Source organism: Nicrophorus vespilloides, unplaced genomic scaffold (assembly GCF_001412225.1).
Source record: "Nicrophorus vespilloides isolate i.1.1-1 unplaced genomic scaffold, Nicve_v1.0, whole genome shotgun sequence".
Lineage (NCBI taxonomy): Eukaryota > Metazoa > Arthropoda > Insecta > Coleoptera > Silphidae > Nicrophorus > Nicrophorus vespilloides.
The window spans coordinates 20,724-36,609 of record NW_017095573.1 but is presented as its reverse complement, the minus strand read 5'-3'; the positions used below and the strand labels follow the sequence as shown (position 1 = coordinate 36,609).

At 36.6% G+C, this 15,886-nt stretch overlaps 2 protein-coding genes across 5 annotated transcripts; one reads left to right on the top strand and one right to left on the bottom strand.

Moving 5' to 3' along the window:
* Positions 1-63: 63 nt before the first annotated feature.
* Positions 64-1,672, bottom strand: LOC108557108 (proline-rich nuclear receptor coactivator 2). The gene has a single exon (XM_017913508.1). It carries the CDS (start codon positions 981-983, stop codon positions 624-626), a length of 360 nt encoding a protein of 119 aa, XP_017768997.1. The 5' UTR covers positions 984-1,672; the 3' UTR covers positions 64-623.
* A 6,620-nt stretch (positions 1,673-8,292) lies between these two features.
* On the top strand, positions 8,293-14,303 carry LOC108557131 (RING finger protein 44). Of its 4 annotated transcripts, none has more exons than XM_017913564.1 (8): positions 8,293-8,618; positions 8,951-9,107; positions 12,197-12,318; positions 12,396-12,605; positions 12,735-13,342; positions 13,458-13,729; positions 13,821-14,097; positions 14,218-14,303. In XM_017913564.1, exons 2-8 carry the CDS (start codon positions 8,956-8,958, stop codon positions 14,275-14,277), a joined length of 1,701 nt encoding a protein of 566 aa, XP_017769053.1. In that variant the 5' UTR covers positions 8,293-8,618; positions 8,951-8,955; the 3' UTR covers positions 14,278-14,303. The 4 variants fall into 4 exon arrangements, with proteins under 4 accessions (XP_017769053.1, XP_017769029.1, XP_017769045.1 ...); XM_017913540.1 differs by having other exon boundaries at positions 8,294-8,618; positions 13,785-14,097; XM_017913556.1 differs by having other exon boundaries at positions 8,299-8,618; positions 12,744-13,342; positions 13,785-14,097.
* The last annotated feature ends 1,583 nt before the right edge of the window (positions 14,304-15,886 follow it).

The following is a 15,886-nucleotide window of genomic DNA, read 5'->3' as shown; positions in this document are numbered from 1 at the left end:
TCGCACCGGTAAAATTTTTCCAATTTTTTTTTTAGTTGTATATAGATATATATTATTTTACTCTTTTTTTTTTGTTTTGTTTACTTGACTTGCTCAGTCGTAGACTCTAATATAAAGAACAAAAACGGGATGGTGTCGTGTCGCGGGGTTTGCGTTTTCTATAGTTTTTTTTTTGTTTTGCTTTTGCGAGAGAGCCGTTTTGTGGATTTGCACTCGAATTTCTCCCTCGCCTTGCTTTGTACGAATAGTTAATGGTTACAAAATAATAATAAAAAAAAATATATATAAATCATAATCAACGAAATCACATTCATATAGAAATATAGTACTTAAGTGTTAATAAAAACTACGGTTACTGGATCGTCCACTCACTTTGATCAAAGTTTCTTATTTCTTTCTTTGTTTTGTTTCGTAATAATATCACAGTTGCGGCTGAACAGGACAACAAGATTTCTTCGTGAAGAGCTCGGATAAAAAATAAAATCGTTTTGCTCTCTTACTCTTTCTTTTTCTCTCGTCGCAATGTTATCGTTTATATTGTCGTGTTCACTCGCCACCTCTAAAAATCACCGACTTAGATTTATTAATACAGCGTCAACATCATCATCATCATCATCGTCCAATCAGGCCTGCACCTTGAGCAGGATCTTGAGCTGGTGGGCCAACTGTTCAGGCTCCTGCTTGACGAAAGCGATCGTCTGATGATGGAAGACGGCGCCGTGGTGAGGAGCCTGCATCCAGTGCTGGGGAGGCGGCGGTAGCGCCGAAGGCAGGGGCGGCTCGGTGAACTTGCAGCCCGCGTAATGACCTGCGAGCAGACCCGGAGAAGTCCTGGGACTCGTCGACGGGCTGCTGCCGCCCTGATGCTGCGGGCTCGCATCTCCGCTGGAGATGCTCTTGAAGTGCTTCGGGCTGGATCCGTGCCGGATGCTGGTGCTCCGATGCCTCAAACCCCTACTCAATTCAAGGTTGCTCCTGGCCATCTTCGATCGGTATACTGCTTTACTTGTAAAACTGCTTTTCGATTGATATTCCACAATATATATATGTATGTATATATATACACAAATCAATGTTTAAAAACAGAAACGAAAATTAAAAACAGAGTATCACAGAGGTCGTTCTCTTCTCCAGGGGGGGTTGGGTTGGAGGATGGATCTGCTACCAGATGGACCCACTTCCGGTTCCGTGCGGATCGCAGTTAACAATCGCGTGTGCGTTTTTATCTTCTTCTTCTTCTTCGCTTCTATCCGTTTTGATAAACAACACAAGATGGAGGCGCGAGTGTACAAAACAAAGGACTCACAACAAAATGGTGGCGCTCCTCCAAACATATGGGGGGGACTCGGCCCCGCGTATCGTATAGACCGGATGGTGCTCAATCTGCTCTCCTCGTCGTCCAACTCGAGGTGTCGTCCAGCTCCTTTGGGAATTCGTTGTGGAAACTCACAGAGACCAGCAGCAAACAAACAACAAACACAATATCGTTCGTTCCTCGGACTCCTTCTTTTATTAGTAGTAGTAGTAGCTCGTCTCACTGTTCGCCTTCCTTCCTTCCTTCTTCTCTGGCCGTACGAAAACAACTGAGTGCTGCACACAAAACACGACTCCCTGGGCGTCGCGCTCTCGCGTCAATCGATACAACTAGCTGACTGTCCGCCCCCCACTAACCGCCACACGTTTATATAAGACCGCCCCACCATCCCCCCTAACGATTTCTACCGAACACCTGTCTCGCCTCGTTCCGAAACCGCTCGATCGAGCAACAGTCCTGTTTATATCTGGCAACTCGTTCCTCACGAAGCCCGTTTTACGAAACGGAAAAAAGAAACGACGCGCGTTTCATTCACTCGCACGCACACGATCCATGCAGAGCAACAACATCGGGCACAGGAACAGAGAGCAAACAACAACAACAAAAAAAAAACAACAGTACATATAACAGCTACACACAACGCACGGCCATACGATTTTCGAACTTTCTAATAACCAAATTTCGTTCACGCTCGCCTTTATGTAACCGAAATTTTTACTCAACTCGCGATTGCACTCGTCCCAATTAATAGAAACATGTATAAAGGATAAATGTAAACTGACAATAGTAATAGTAATATATTATTTGCAACAAGCAAAAACATGATGACGCAAAAAGTTACTACTTATATTCATTTCCTTCATAATTAACATGGCAATAGCAAATGAGAAACTAACTACAATAATTTAAAATTTGGACAAGAAAATACTTGCTAGTTTAGTAACAACACGTAAATCGTTCAAGTACACAAAATTGAAATAAACAACAAAACAAAAGTTACTGGATAACATTTCTATTTATAACAATTAGTATTACCAACTGAAATTTATTTAATTTTTTTTAACAAACAAAAACTTGAAGAGCTAAAATGTTACTACTACTTAACATTTTTATTTAAAATTATGTAAAGTTTAAGTTATTTTCTAGATTAATTGCATAAATTGAAGCTATTCTTTACGATGCGTCGAATTTCAATTGCAAATATCTAGACCAAACCATAAACAATGATACAATTAAAAGGAAGCGGATGCTCGTTGATAGTAGTAGCAACGAATGATATAATTTGTCCCTATTCTCTGAATTACTTGTACAAATAATATATAGGATAATTCATATATTTTAGTATAAGTACAAGTTTTCATTATGATTTATCTTATGACTGAAGTCTACTTTTTTTTTTGTTAATAATAATTGCTTAATTCGAAGCAATAATTCATCGAGTTTGCATATAGTTATCATCTTGATAACCTCTTCTCAGCAAATGCTTAAAAAAAAGTCATTGATTACTTTTGAATAAAAAAAGTTGGCGGTTGAAATTGACAGTCAACGAGCATGAAGTTTCTTTTGTTTTTGGTCAATAACAATTGATTATTTGTTATTAATTCTCATTTTGTTTTTGTAATCGACGATTTTGACGTGTGTATTACTGAAAAAGTCGTTATAAACGTGAATAAATTCATTGACAGATGTTATTGAACGGCCGCTGCGCCCTAAAACGCATACACACACACGAAAAAAAAATATCAAATATGGAACCTTAAACGGGGTTTTCCCCTCGCTTCTAATGCGTTCTATGTGAACTAACCGACGCATCCCTTCATTTTGTTTCCTAATCCATTTGGTCATATGCTGCTTGGATCGCAATGACAAAGTTCAAATTTCTAATATAGTACTGGTCTTAAAGCTTACTACTTCACTTACAAACTACAAATTCATGAAACAGTAACAGTCAGCGAAATATATGAAATAATAATAAATAAAAAAACTGTAAACATCTCTGACTGCGTAATTAATCATGACACACATTCGAGTCTTAAAATAATTGAGTCTGCATAAACATTTCATTGTAATCATCAAGCGTTTCAGAATATTTGTTTCAAACTGAACGCCTTTCCGTGTCGACTTTTAACTTATTAGTTAATACTGATTAAGTGTGAAAAAAAAATATAGTGTAACTTTAAGTATAATCGAAACCCAGCCACGATTCTGACGGAGCCTTCATCCGCAACCTAAATAGTCTGGGCCGAATACTGTTAGAGTGGCCTCATGCCAAAAACGAAAGATGGAGATGAGAAGTTTCGAAAAAGAAGAAAAATATGATTCTTTCATAACTTTACCTCGACGAATTTGGAAGTGGTCCCAGGATCAATTTCCACGTGAAATACCAGACTTGCATTAATCTGAAAGATTAGAAACGAGCCAACTAAGAAATAAATTATTCACTTGTTTCCAACGTTACTGATATTTAGTGCAATTAATTCAGTTGTTTCGAACAATCCAAGAAAGTTGTACATTTGTATTGATTTATTTCCAGGGTAACGAAAAATAATAATGAAATGCTTGGGTTAACATCCTGATGCAAGGCTGCCTGTTTCTATATTTAACTAAATACCAAGGATTGTAAACAGTTTCGTTTCTATCCAGTTTTGTTTTTTTTTTTTGGAAACAAATATGCATATGTTACTACATTATTATTATCATTTTTTTTTTGCATTTCGTCCGTGAGCCGTTTATTTCGAAAGTGACACATTCTTTCTTCTTCTGTTCGAAATCATCCTCGTTTTGCAAAACAAGAAAATAAATTTCAATATCATTCAATGAAATATCAACAGTCGAAATCATAAGATTAATTAATTAAAACTAGAACTTTGATAATGAGATCCTGATGTGTCTAACAGACATTATTGGCTTGAGGTCACAATATGTGCTGATAACTCGGAACGATACAAAAAGATTTTAGAAATTTGTTCTGACGTCTGGAATACTTTGAATTATCTAAGAAATTTATTGATATTTGTTTTGTTCTTGTCGTGTTCGCTTAACAAAAACTTTCCAAAGCGAATTCGATTTCTTTCCACTCTTCATTTCACTAATAATGTTAATTCAGTAAATGTTTTGTTTTCGTGTTGCATCACATCGAATTTCCGGAAACGTCTAACCTCCAGCTCTTACAAATTTCTTTCTTTCTCGACCTCGTAGTGTTCCTTAAATAAAAATTAACATATTTTCTTGAGCTGGTTTGACCCAAACCATACAATCTTGATTTAAGCTTCAGTTTGTTTGGAAATAAGAAATTTGTTACTTTGCAGAAAATGTGTGCGTTTCGTTGTTATCAGCAACGATTTGCAGCTGTTGTGTATCCATGTAAACTAAACAAAACAAAACAAAAAAAAATGGAAGCAATTCGTTTGCAACGCGAAATGAGGAATAATATTCGAAGCGAACGCATAAATGGATAGGAAACAAGAACGCTGTTGTGTCGAGTACGTCAGTTGTTCTATTATCGCGTTGCTAAGTGAGGAAATTGTTTAAACAGCCTCGACAATTTCCATCGTTATTATTGCTGCTGCATGAATTGAAATAAATCGAACATTGATTTCCATAATTGACGGCACGAGCAAATCAATTCATGTAAATTTTTCATAGACGAGCATGCTTTCCAGAATAAAAAGTTTTCTTTATCACAAGGAAAATAGTCAGATTTTTCAATCAACAATTTGAACTTCAACCTTCGATATCTTCAATAAAACTCAATAGATTTGTTTACCTATGAATTCTATAATTTTTTTTTCAGTTATTTAATGAACTTCTGAAATGACATCTGAAGTTAATTCAACCTTGAATGTTTCCATGGCAATTATCAATAGATTTTAAAAATTCAGATGTAAACGAGATGTTTTAAAAAATAGAATTCTTGAGGAATCACCAAAGTGAAACTGAACATTTTTGCTACAGTCTTTGTTGGGGTTTGGGTTATTTTTAAAGCGAAGGCTACCACCATCGTCTTCACCATATGGGTTCCTTCTTTGTGACGAGCCGCGATCGTCTTTCGTTTTTCCCCAGCCCTCACGAAACCCTTGAAAGGAAAAAGGTCAGAAACTTATTCGAGCCTGAGAAAGTTCCAAGTTCCAAACTGAACGGGAAAAAAAAAATATGTTACACAGACGACTAGAAATATCCGTTATACAATGATAATCTAATCGTTTCTTTTCACATATACAATTAGATTTTTCATTTAACATATTTATTTTGAATTATCTATTTTTTTTTTGATGAAGATGATTAATGTCTTAATGACTCAAGATATTGAACAATTTACAAAATAATTGTAATATCATTAGCCTACTTGGATCACGTACATTTTCATTTGTTTTAGATCGTTGCAACAGCTTAATTATTTTGACATTCGAGTATAGTTCCGGGGAAAGTCGAACGAAACAACCACTATGAATCACGCCAACGCGCCAACACTATTTCCTTGTTAATTAATTTAATTTTGAATTCATAGCTGTAACATCAACAGCTACAACTTTAGTAGTAGCTAAAATATGGAAGTTCTTAAAGAAATAGTTGATTGATAAATTGAAGACTACTTGTCGAATGTAGGTCAAAAACTATTGCCTAATTGATAGTCAACTAACACTGTTTCCATGTGGTATTATTAATACTGCAGATAGTTATTTATAATTGAGTGGACGTGTTGCGAAATCGGACGATGTAATAGAATTTACGAGTCCTTTGGGCCGTTTTATGACCATTACCGAAATGGAGAAAAAAAAAGAAGCGTTTAGGTAATCCTCTGGCCGCCTTGATTTTGCTGAAAGAAAAATAATAATAATAAGATTTCATGTATCTTTTGTTTTGTGCTGTTCGAAAATAATCCCCGGCCGACTCCGTATATACAACACAACACAACGCACCAGAGGAGGCCGTTTTTGTGTTTCGTACTAAAATAAACTTGGGGAATTATATAACGATCTTCTCTCGGTCCGAAAAACGTCAGATCGAGGTTCGGATTTTGAGAGAAAATCGAAGGGCGGACAGGCAGACAGGTGGTTCTACACTCAGGTATAGTGTTTTACGTTTCTTCAGCATCCACCAGATTTTTTCGGAATCTGAACAAAGATGCACCTGAGCTTCGTAAAGTCCCATGTAAATAGGTGTAACGAATGTCCGTCCTGGCAGTAAAACCTTAGTTAAATTTAATGGTCGCACTTTAATGGCCATAGAAAAAATATAAGTTGCAACAATAAATGACGAAGCTACAATATTTCATAAGCTTTGTATCGAAATGTATAATCTTATCCTAGATTTTATTCACTTGTTTCCAATTAGTTAGTGATACCGATAACAATGGAGCTGTTGAGTATTTTCAAAGTTTTATTATTATTATTATTACTCACAGAAAATCTATATATATAATTTACACGCAACGATTATAAACAGGAATAGCAAAGTTTAGAGTTCTCTGGAATTGTACACTACATTTGTTATCAATTTCCCCATATAATCGTATCTCGTTTACTCAAAAAAACACTTCAATTACTAAACTTTACTACTTTTTACAACTACAAAACTAAAGATTACTCGATTTTATTGAAACAAAAGCGAATTTTAAGTTTCCAAGGAAACTAAGTTTTTTTTTCCCAATTTTGCATAACTATTTTTGCACTATCGTCACAAACTTGGTAAAAATAGTTAATTAGATTAGGAAGAAAACTCTAATTGCTTGCACGTCCATAAATATAAATAAATACTAATTTTTTCTTGATAAAATAAATAAATTTCGTTAGACAACATTAAATGCATTAAAATAACGTCTAGATTTATGTTGGAAACTAATGAATTATTGGTATTCTTCAAGCGCAAACATTTCTTGTCCGTTGTTTTATATCTTTTAGAAAGTGTTTCACTTTGTTTGGTGCGAACGAAAGCATAAGTGAGGAAAGAAATAAATTTTATGAATATTTAAAGCTAAGTAAGTTCATTTATAGTTGAGAATGTTTAAATTAACAACAAAATTTGTTTACGGTGGAGCAACTTTCGTAATTGTATTTATGCAACCCAATAAACAAATGGATTTGTTTAATCAATTTTACTGTTTGAATGAAAAACGTTTGAATCAACTTGAATTATATTTAGAAACGTGCGAGTATGAAATTGAATTTTCTTAAGTTGTTTTTGATTGTAAATGTGAATTCATACTCTAATTATTAATTTTGTTATTGTTAGTTAAAAATGTTGTGATAACATTCACTAAAGTTACAAAACTTGCAATAACAAAGTGTTTTATAATAGATTATTGATGTACGTCATTCGATCATGTCGAGTTATTGTTATTACAATGATTATTAATAATAATATTTAATTGCTTAAGGAAGATTTGGGTCAGAAAGAATTGATGAAAAATAAAGTTTGCTTAATTATATGTTTCATATTTGTTTGCTTCTTCATTTCCTAAATTGTTGTTGAATCTTTGTTGCTGAAGTGCTTTGATGAGGGTTTTGATTTGTATTGAAGCTGCTGCAGACGATGGGTGTATTCGAAAAATGTGGTTCTCACATCTTTGGTAAATAATAGGAAAGTTTTGATGAAATATTATACCTGGAAAAAAATATTATATTACCTGAAGAAATGGACAGTTTGAACTATGATTTCTAATGTTTACAGTTATATTTTATTAGTGCAATACAAACATATTTAAGTTTCAGTACAAAATAAAGAGATTTTATGGAAGTAAATTTAAAGTTATATACATTTATGATACAACAATTTAAATATTGATTTTTGTTTTGAAATTATTTATTACAACTAAGTATAACTTTTATTGGTGTTCTTTTATGGCGGAATAACAGTGGAGATAAATGAAATGGGAAAGATCTAACGGAAACATAGAAATACAGCATTTATTGTGTGTAGAAGAATGAAGATGTGAGAAGGATTGCCTAGTTTGCAGGGTTGTGGGTGTTTCGAGGTATCAAAGATGGTGTTTTCGCTTCGTAATGTTGGCAGCACTCTAGAGTTCCCCACTAAATGGACGGAGTATTACTACTACTACTACTGTGCTTCCTCCACCAGTGAGGAAGAGAGTAGGGTGTTCGTAGCTGATTTCACAACAAGAAGAAAGAGGAGAACAAACGGACGAAAAAAAAAGGAAAAGTGTTCTCAGTGCTTCCGAGGCGAGAGCAGCGGAATTTCCACGGCGAGAATCGGATTCAGATTGGATCGTTTGCGGAGCAGCAGCACAGCCACAGCAGTGACGGAGAGCCAGACGATCACCCTTTTGTGTTTACATAGGCATAATGTAATAATATATAGAGTGGATCAATAGTTCTGTCCAAGTCCACATACAAATATACTACGGCTGTCGAGGAGAGCGACGAATACATCAACCTTGCCTTGATCACACTCTCAGTGATTGTGTGTATGCGTATGTGTGTGAGTGTGTGTGCGTCTGTGTGTGTACATGCTACAAGGTTGTTGTTGTTCAAATGTCCTCTACTGAGGTGCCTCCTTTTTTTTTTTGCTCCTTCCTCCCAAGCTAATCGAACGTTTCTCCGTTTTTTTTTTGGGTCTCCTCCACCATCGAACCCCTGGACCATCTTCACTCTCCGACTGTCTTCACACACACTGAAGTCAGGATGAATCCGAACAATCATGGCCAGGCCCGCAGGAACTCCACCAGCTTCAACAGGCACACCAACCCACCCAGGTCCAACCATGGACACAACCGGTGGTCCAACAGATATGGCAAGGAGTACGGAAGGGAGTACGACAATAGCTTCAATCGAGGGTACGTGCAACTCTTATTGGACATCCCACTCGATACACCCTCCCATCATGCAACACAATCATATCCATGGCCGTAGTGATTAACTTTCAGCAAACTGTTTATAGCCATGACTGCAACATAAACAAATGATTGCTGCCATCATCGCAAACAAACAACCCGACCTCACTTGTAATCCTTTTTTATAATGAACAACACAGACGAGAACAAACAGGAACACTGCGAAATGTCAGATAAAGCATTTTAAGTATGTGTGTTATGCTAATTGAATTTCACAAAACCAAATTGCGTCAACGTATACTTTTTTTTCTTTTTTTTGATTTGCAATTAATACCGATTTTGTAATTAATAACACCAATATGGTGTTACAAGGAAAATACGAAACAGAACCGGACCGGAGCTGCGTGGGCTCCAACACGTACCACTAATTGCTCGATCGGGATAATTTTAAATAATTTGCAACGCGTTCGGGATTACTATTTTCTTCTTTTGTTGCTAGTTGCTATAAATAAGAAACTGGGCACTCGGTTGTGCGTTCAATATCATCGGCTCGACGTGGTTTTGAATTTCAAAAAAAAAAGAAATCATCATTGTTGAAATGGAAAATTTTCGTTGGTGCTCTTTGAAAGGTGCGCTGTAAACAAAGGGCGTTACTGAACTGCGACGTATCCGAGCCGCATCCACGCACAACCGATTCGTTCTTTTGTATTCTGTCTGTATTTTAGCAAACTATAGTTTACACAATTCTGACTAGGTAAGTCCAATTAGATTTGCCAGTCTATTGACCTAGTCTGTAACCAAGAAGGCAATTTTTTTTTTACAGACATGTGAATTATATAAACTAGAGCTGTTATAAAAGAGCGAAAGTTTGCGCGAAACAATAAAAGTTATTAAAAAAAAAAATAATAAATTTAAACACGTGCTGTATAAAACACCACCAATTTTGGCTGTTGCAACTGGACGACATTGAGTTTATTAACACATGGTCTGCGTTTTAATTACAACATCTACAATGAGTTACGTTCTCATTAAAACCTAGATAGGAAAAAAATTGAGTTTAAAGTTGTCATGAATTTCGACTGTATAGTTTCAGGTTAGGGAACTGACTAATGCCCACCAAAGCCTAGTCATCATGGTGACTCGTATATGAACCGCACTTTGCTGGTCGACCCAAAGCACGTACGATTCTTCCGATTGTCTCATGTGATTCCTACATGTTTATTTTTTCAGAGAGTGTTTGTTGAAAGTTCACGCATATAAATAGAACGTCATTTGCAGAGAGACAAATTTCGGTCTATATTTGCTTCTGAAAAAAATTTAGAACATTCCATCGGATGTTTCTACTCTGTTATGTCATGGCTCGATAATCGTACAAAAGAACATTACGTTGTGCTAAATAAAATAAATAAGTATCTTACAATGATGATCTATTCTTTTCCTAATTTATTGCAAAATTTTTTTTTTGTATCCATGGTGGCTAGGATTTATTTGGGTCACATTAGAAAAGCTATAAACTATGCCAAATATTATGTTAATTATCCTTGGACGGATCGGTGAAATTCGGCATAAAATTCATCGTCTTCTATAATAGAATGGCTTCAATTTTTGAATATATTATAGGAAATAAGATATGGAAAGCATAGATATTTAGTAAATTAATAATTAATGATTAAACTCAAATACTCTAGTCACGTCTGAATAGGAAAGTAGAAATTGTAGTGGTTTGAATAGTTCAATCATTCTCTTCAAACATTAGAATTGATAAATGAAATCTTGTTACTAAAGTTTTAATAGAATTGCATTTAAAAGTTTGAATGCACTTGCACACTAAATTGAATCTGTTTAACAATGTTAGAACCTTGAGCGGTCAATTTTAGATTTTTCACTGTATTTCATTATTGATGTCAATCTTCAATGAAAAATTGCATCAAATACGCAATGTTAGTTGTAATAACTTGAATTATGCATTAGCAGCTAAATTTTCAGGTTGTTGGGGAAATGGCATTGGTTATTTAAGTAGTTTAAATGTAACAGCACGCTGCGAAATAAACATTTTCAAGTTTGCAACTGAAGGTTTTCTCATACCAAATAAATATATTATACATTTGGCACCGTCCGCATTTGAACTACACCGCGTTCAAATTGTGTGAATACAATATTCATTTACTGACGATGCGTGTTTCCATTTTTAGATGTATAGTAGGTGTTTTCAGTGCTCGATGTAGATTTGCAAATTGCTAGTCGAGTCTTAATGTTTAATGAAAATACAGCAATGTAATTTTATATTGTTTTATACAAACTATTTGCAAAATGTAGATGTATAAAAATAAAAGAATTAGTCGATGCGGGTAAAAGTTCAAAAAGTAAGCAACTTTTGGCTGAATAATACAGCTGAGTATAACTCGATTACTTTATCTCATGAGTATACTGTTTTTTTTTGTCGTTTGTTTGGTTGCTACTGCAAGTATATGTATATATATATATATTAGTAACGGGAGTTATCTTGTTATTGTATGGAGTTTTGTAAACGTATTCGATCCACTTTGTAATTCAATTCGCCATTCGAGTGATCCAAGTTCGCAATTTATGAATATTTCATTTCTTGCCACGTGTTTCGCCATTATCTATCGAACCCCGCCCCATCAAGTTAGAAGCACATGTTTGAAAATTGTAAAGATTGCCGTAAATGCGCTTAATATAGTCGCGACATGGGTACTTTATTTAAAGCCAATCACGTGCTAATCCAAATCTGTATGCACCACTGATTGCATCAATGATTATAAATAAACTATTTGCCGTCGTCTATATTGGCAGAGTATATTAGGATATACAGGGTCCATTAGGATATTCCATTCTTTCGCTATACAAAATTAAATGACGAAAATGTTTATATCAGCGATCTTGACTTTTGAACTGGTTTGGGAGAATATTGTGTGAATTATGTAAACTGTATCAAAGTCTCGTTTTTGGTAATAGTAATAATTGATTGATGCATTGACGTTAAGATTGTCAGGAGGACAAGTGACGTTGTCTGTTTGTCAGAATTTATCGGTCGAATGAAACTAAATGTTATTTTTGTTTTAATTCTGAAGGGAATGCTCTATGGCCAACAACGGCAGTCCGAAGGATACGAGCTACGTGCACGGCTACCCCAAATCACAGTTGAGTCCCGTTTTGAGGAACAACCATTTGCACTACAATCAGGAGTCGACAGGTGAGTTTTCTTCGTCCTCTTGTATATCGGTTTGATATTAATTAGTTGATGTTGTTGTTGTTGTTCCTCCTGGAAAGGTCAAGATAGAAGACATATAAATAATGCGCCGGAGCGGAGGCAGAGCTACGCCCCTGATCGAAGGCACATGAATAGTATAAGTGATAGGCGTCACATATCTCCACCGTTGCGTATTAATATCTGTGAAAACAATGGTAGTCTGCTGGGTTCTCCTCAGTCCGATCATCAGAGGCCGCTGCTGGACTTTAATCAGAGGCGGCACGCAAGGGGTAATCTTTACTTAATGGTTTAAATTCATGGACGTATGTAATTCTTCTCATATCTTTGATCATCTCCGTAGTCTCTTCTTGAATTACTTTTGAAATTTGTTTTTTTTTCTTCAACGCGCTTCATGAAAGTTGTTGCAGATGTTAGGGTGAGTCCGGTCCATTTCCAGCAACATTCCCCGCCGTTCTATGGAAGGCAGAGCAGCGAGGACAGTATTAAGAGCGAGAGTCCGTCGCGCAAAAGAAGAAGACTTTCCCGGTCCGGACATCACATCGAGTTGGCGTCGCAACCGGCCTCGCCTCCGAGGAGATCGCCTAGACAGCATCCGCCCTCTACGCACACGGTTCAGGGCAGTCCACCGTTGAGGAGGGCCCGGTATCGCGATCGCAACGACTTCAATCATCCCACCTTCCTGCCGAGTCCGCCCCCCATGCCCAACCCACACGCCCATCAGTCCACCGTGATGATGGACATGAACCACCAAGTGCCGGTTACCATACCCCTACACAATCACCACCATCATCACCATCACCACCACGAGCCACCGCCACCTCCGATGTGGAGTTATCCGGCCGCTCCGCATATTTCCCTTTGCACCGGTGGACCCGGAGCGCCTCCCCACGTTCACAATTGCCACCTGTACCCGTCGCAGTTGTTGCCGCAGCAGTTCATCGCTCCCAGTTACGGTGGATTCGGATCACCTCCCCCGACAAATCACTATCAACCGTTGCCACCCCCAGTAAGTTAAATGTCTGTATTGTTTTTCTGCATTGGATTCTATTGTTATTCTGATAATATGATTTCCATTATTGATGTAGTTATATGTATGTTTTGTTAACGGTAATTGCTTTCAGCGTTCCGATAACATTGAGATGGAGTTACTGAACGATCACCACGGGAACCACGCAGGCGGAGGCGGAGTGGCTCTGCATGTGCCAACCCTGCAAGTGTCGCAGCCCGTTTTCCTGGGATCGGAGGCTCGAGGACCTACCCAGCTGGATATGAGAACGAGGCGCGGCACTCGTTTGCCGCCTCCACCACCGCGTCCACGGTGGCCGCACGGTGGACCGCCCCCAGCCATAATGGCCGCCCCACCTCAATACTCCGGATTCCTGTTGCACTTTTTGTAAGTCTCTCTTTCATCTCCATCATCCATTGTTTGTCATATCGTTCTTTCATAGGGCAATGTTCTCAAATCCTCCTTTATCGCCATTCAGCCAAACCGAGCTGAGCAGTTCGGAGTCGGTCGGCGCCGAGACGGAGAACTACGAGGCTCTGCTCAATCTGGCCGAGCGTCTGGGCGAGGCCAAACCCCGGGGCCTGGCCAAGCTCGAGATCGACCAATTGCTGAGCTACAAATTCAACGCCGACACCCATCAGGGCGACCAAACCTCCTGCGTGGTCTGCATGTGCGATTTCGAAGCGAAGCAGCTGCTGCGCGTTCTGCCCTGCTCCCACGAATTCCATGCGAAATGCGTCGACAAGTGGCTTAGAGTAAGTACATTCTATTATCAATTTACAGCTTTCAAAAAACAAAAATATCAATAGGAAATACATCGACAGCGACGCATATCAAAACCGTTCCAATAATAATTAATAAATGTTTAATTTCAGTCCAACAGAACTTGTCCAATATGCCGCGGCAACGCCTCCGAATTCACGGTGGTCGATTAAAGGACGAGCATAATAATTAAAAAAAACAAAAAAAAAAACAGAAACCTCGAGGAGAGAAGGATGCAAACAAATAAAACAAGATATACATATAAAAAAACAACCTACACGTAATGATAATAATAATATAAATAACTCCATTAATTACTACATACATATATATCTCATGAGTGCCATTAGCTGCAGCCAGTATAAAAAGCATCAGAAAAGGGAAAACAAGCAAAAGCAACAAAGTGCGGAGGGGGGGTTAAATCGAAAAAACAAATGATTATAAAAGGTAACATGATGTAGAATAATGATGAACGAGAAAAGACAATTGCAATTTCTTCCTGATATTTTTAGTCACGCCCCCAACTCGCAAGACGAGATTTACTCTCTCACTCTCTATGAATATCTATTTCTCTCGTGTTTTCTATCTCTCTCTCTCTTTTTTTTCTCTAAACATATATATACATATATATATATATATATAAAAATACTTTTATTTGTAATCTCTCATTTACATAGCTGTAATATGTATAACAAAGGGCTTTGTTTAATTTTAAGCAGATGGAAAAATTGGACACGTGATCGTACTTGTGTTTATTTTCTCTCTCTCTTTCTCTCGATTGGACGACGAACAGCGGTCGGGGTGTGTTTTCGTTGATGTTTATTTAATTTTTTTTTATTATTTGTTTGGGTTTTTTGGAAGCCAACGGAAAATAATACAGTGCAAGACATTCTACGCAATAGAGTTTATAAGTGATAATCTACAAATATACAAAAGAGAAAGGCTTATACACTAACGTTTAGGCGCTTTATTACAATGAGAACACCATGGATTTGTGTATTATATACCAGTAGTGATTATATTTGTTTTCGTTTGTTGTAGAAAAAAAGGGCGCGACAGCACTAGACAATTTACATTTACTCTCTCTCGATTAGGTTTGATTTTGAGCGAAACTACCTCCCGGTGATAGAATATACTATATACATATTATAAATAAAAACAAACAAACAAAAAAAAAACTGTATAGAACCAGAAAATTAAATAAATTGTAATCAACACAAACACATACACAAAAATTTGCAGTGGGGCCAACAGCCGCGCTTTGTAATTTACTGGTGTCCACAACGAAAAGACAAAAAAAAATAAATAAATATTAACACACACAAACGCTATCAATGATCCCAGTTCAGTTGAGGACAATGGAAGCAATTCGAATGTAGAATTAGACACATTTTTGTTTTGTTTTTGTTGCTTCTCCGGTAAATTGCAATCGAAAGACGAAGAACTAAAAAAAAAACCAATGTAATTATAATAATAAGAAGATGAAGAAAAAGAAGAAACAAACATACTGATGCAGTGCGTTCTTTCTGTGATAACCGCAAAAATATCTTTTTTTTTTGCGTTAATTAATAATATAATTGAAAAAATAAAAAAAAGTGAAAAATCCGTAATAGAATTAAGTTCTCATTTTCAATTATTGTTTTTTATTGTTAGTGTATAATTATTTTGTTTATATATATATATATTTTTTAAGAGCTGGGGCGTGTTCGTAACGCGACACGCCCTCTTCACAATGCAACTAATTCCTTGTTTATTTTATTATTATTATTATATAGTTATTAT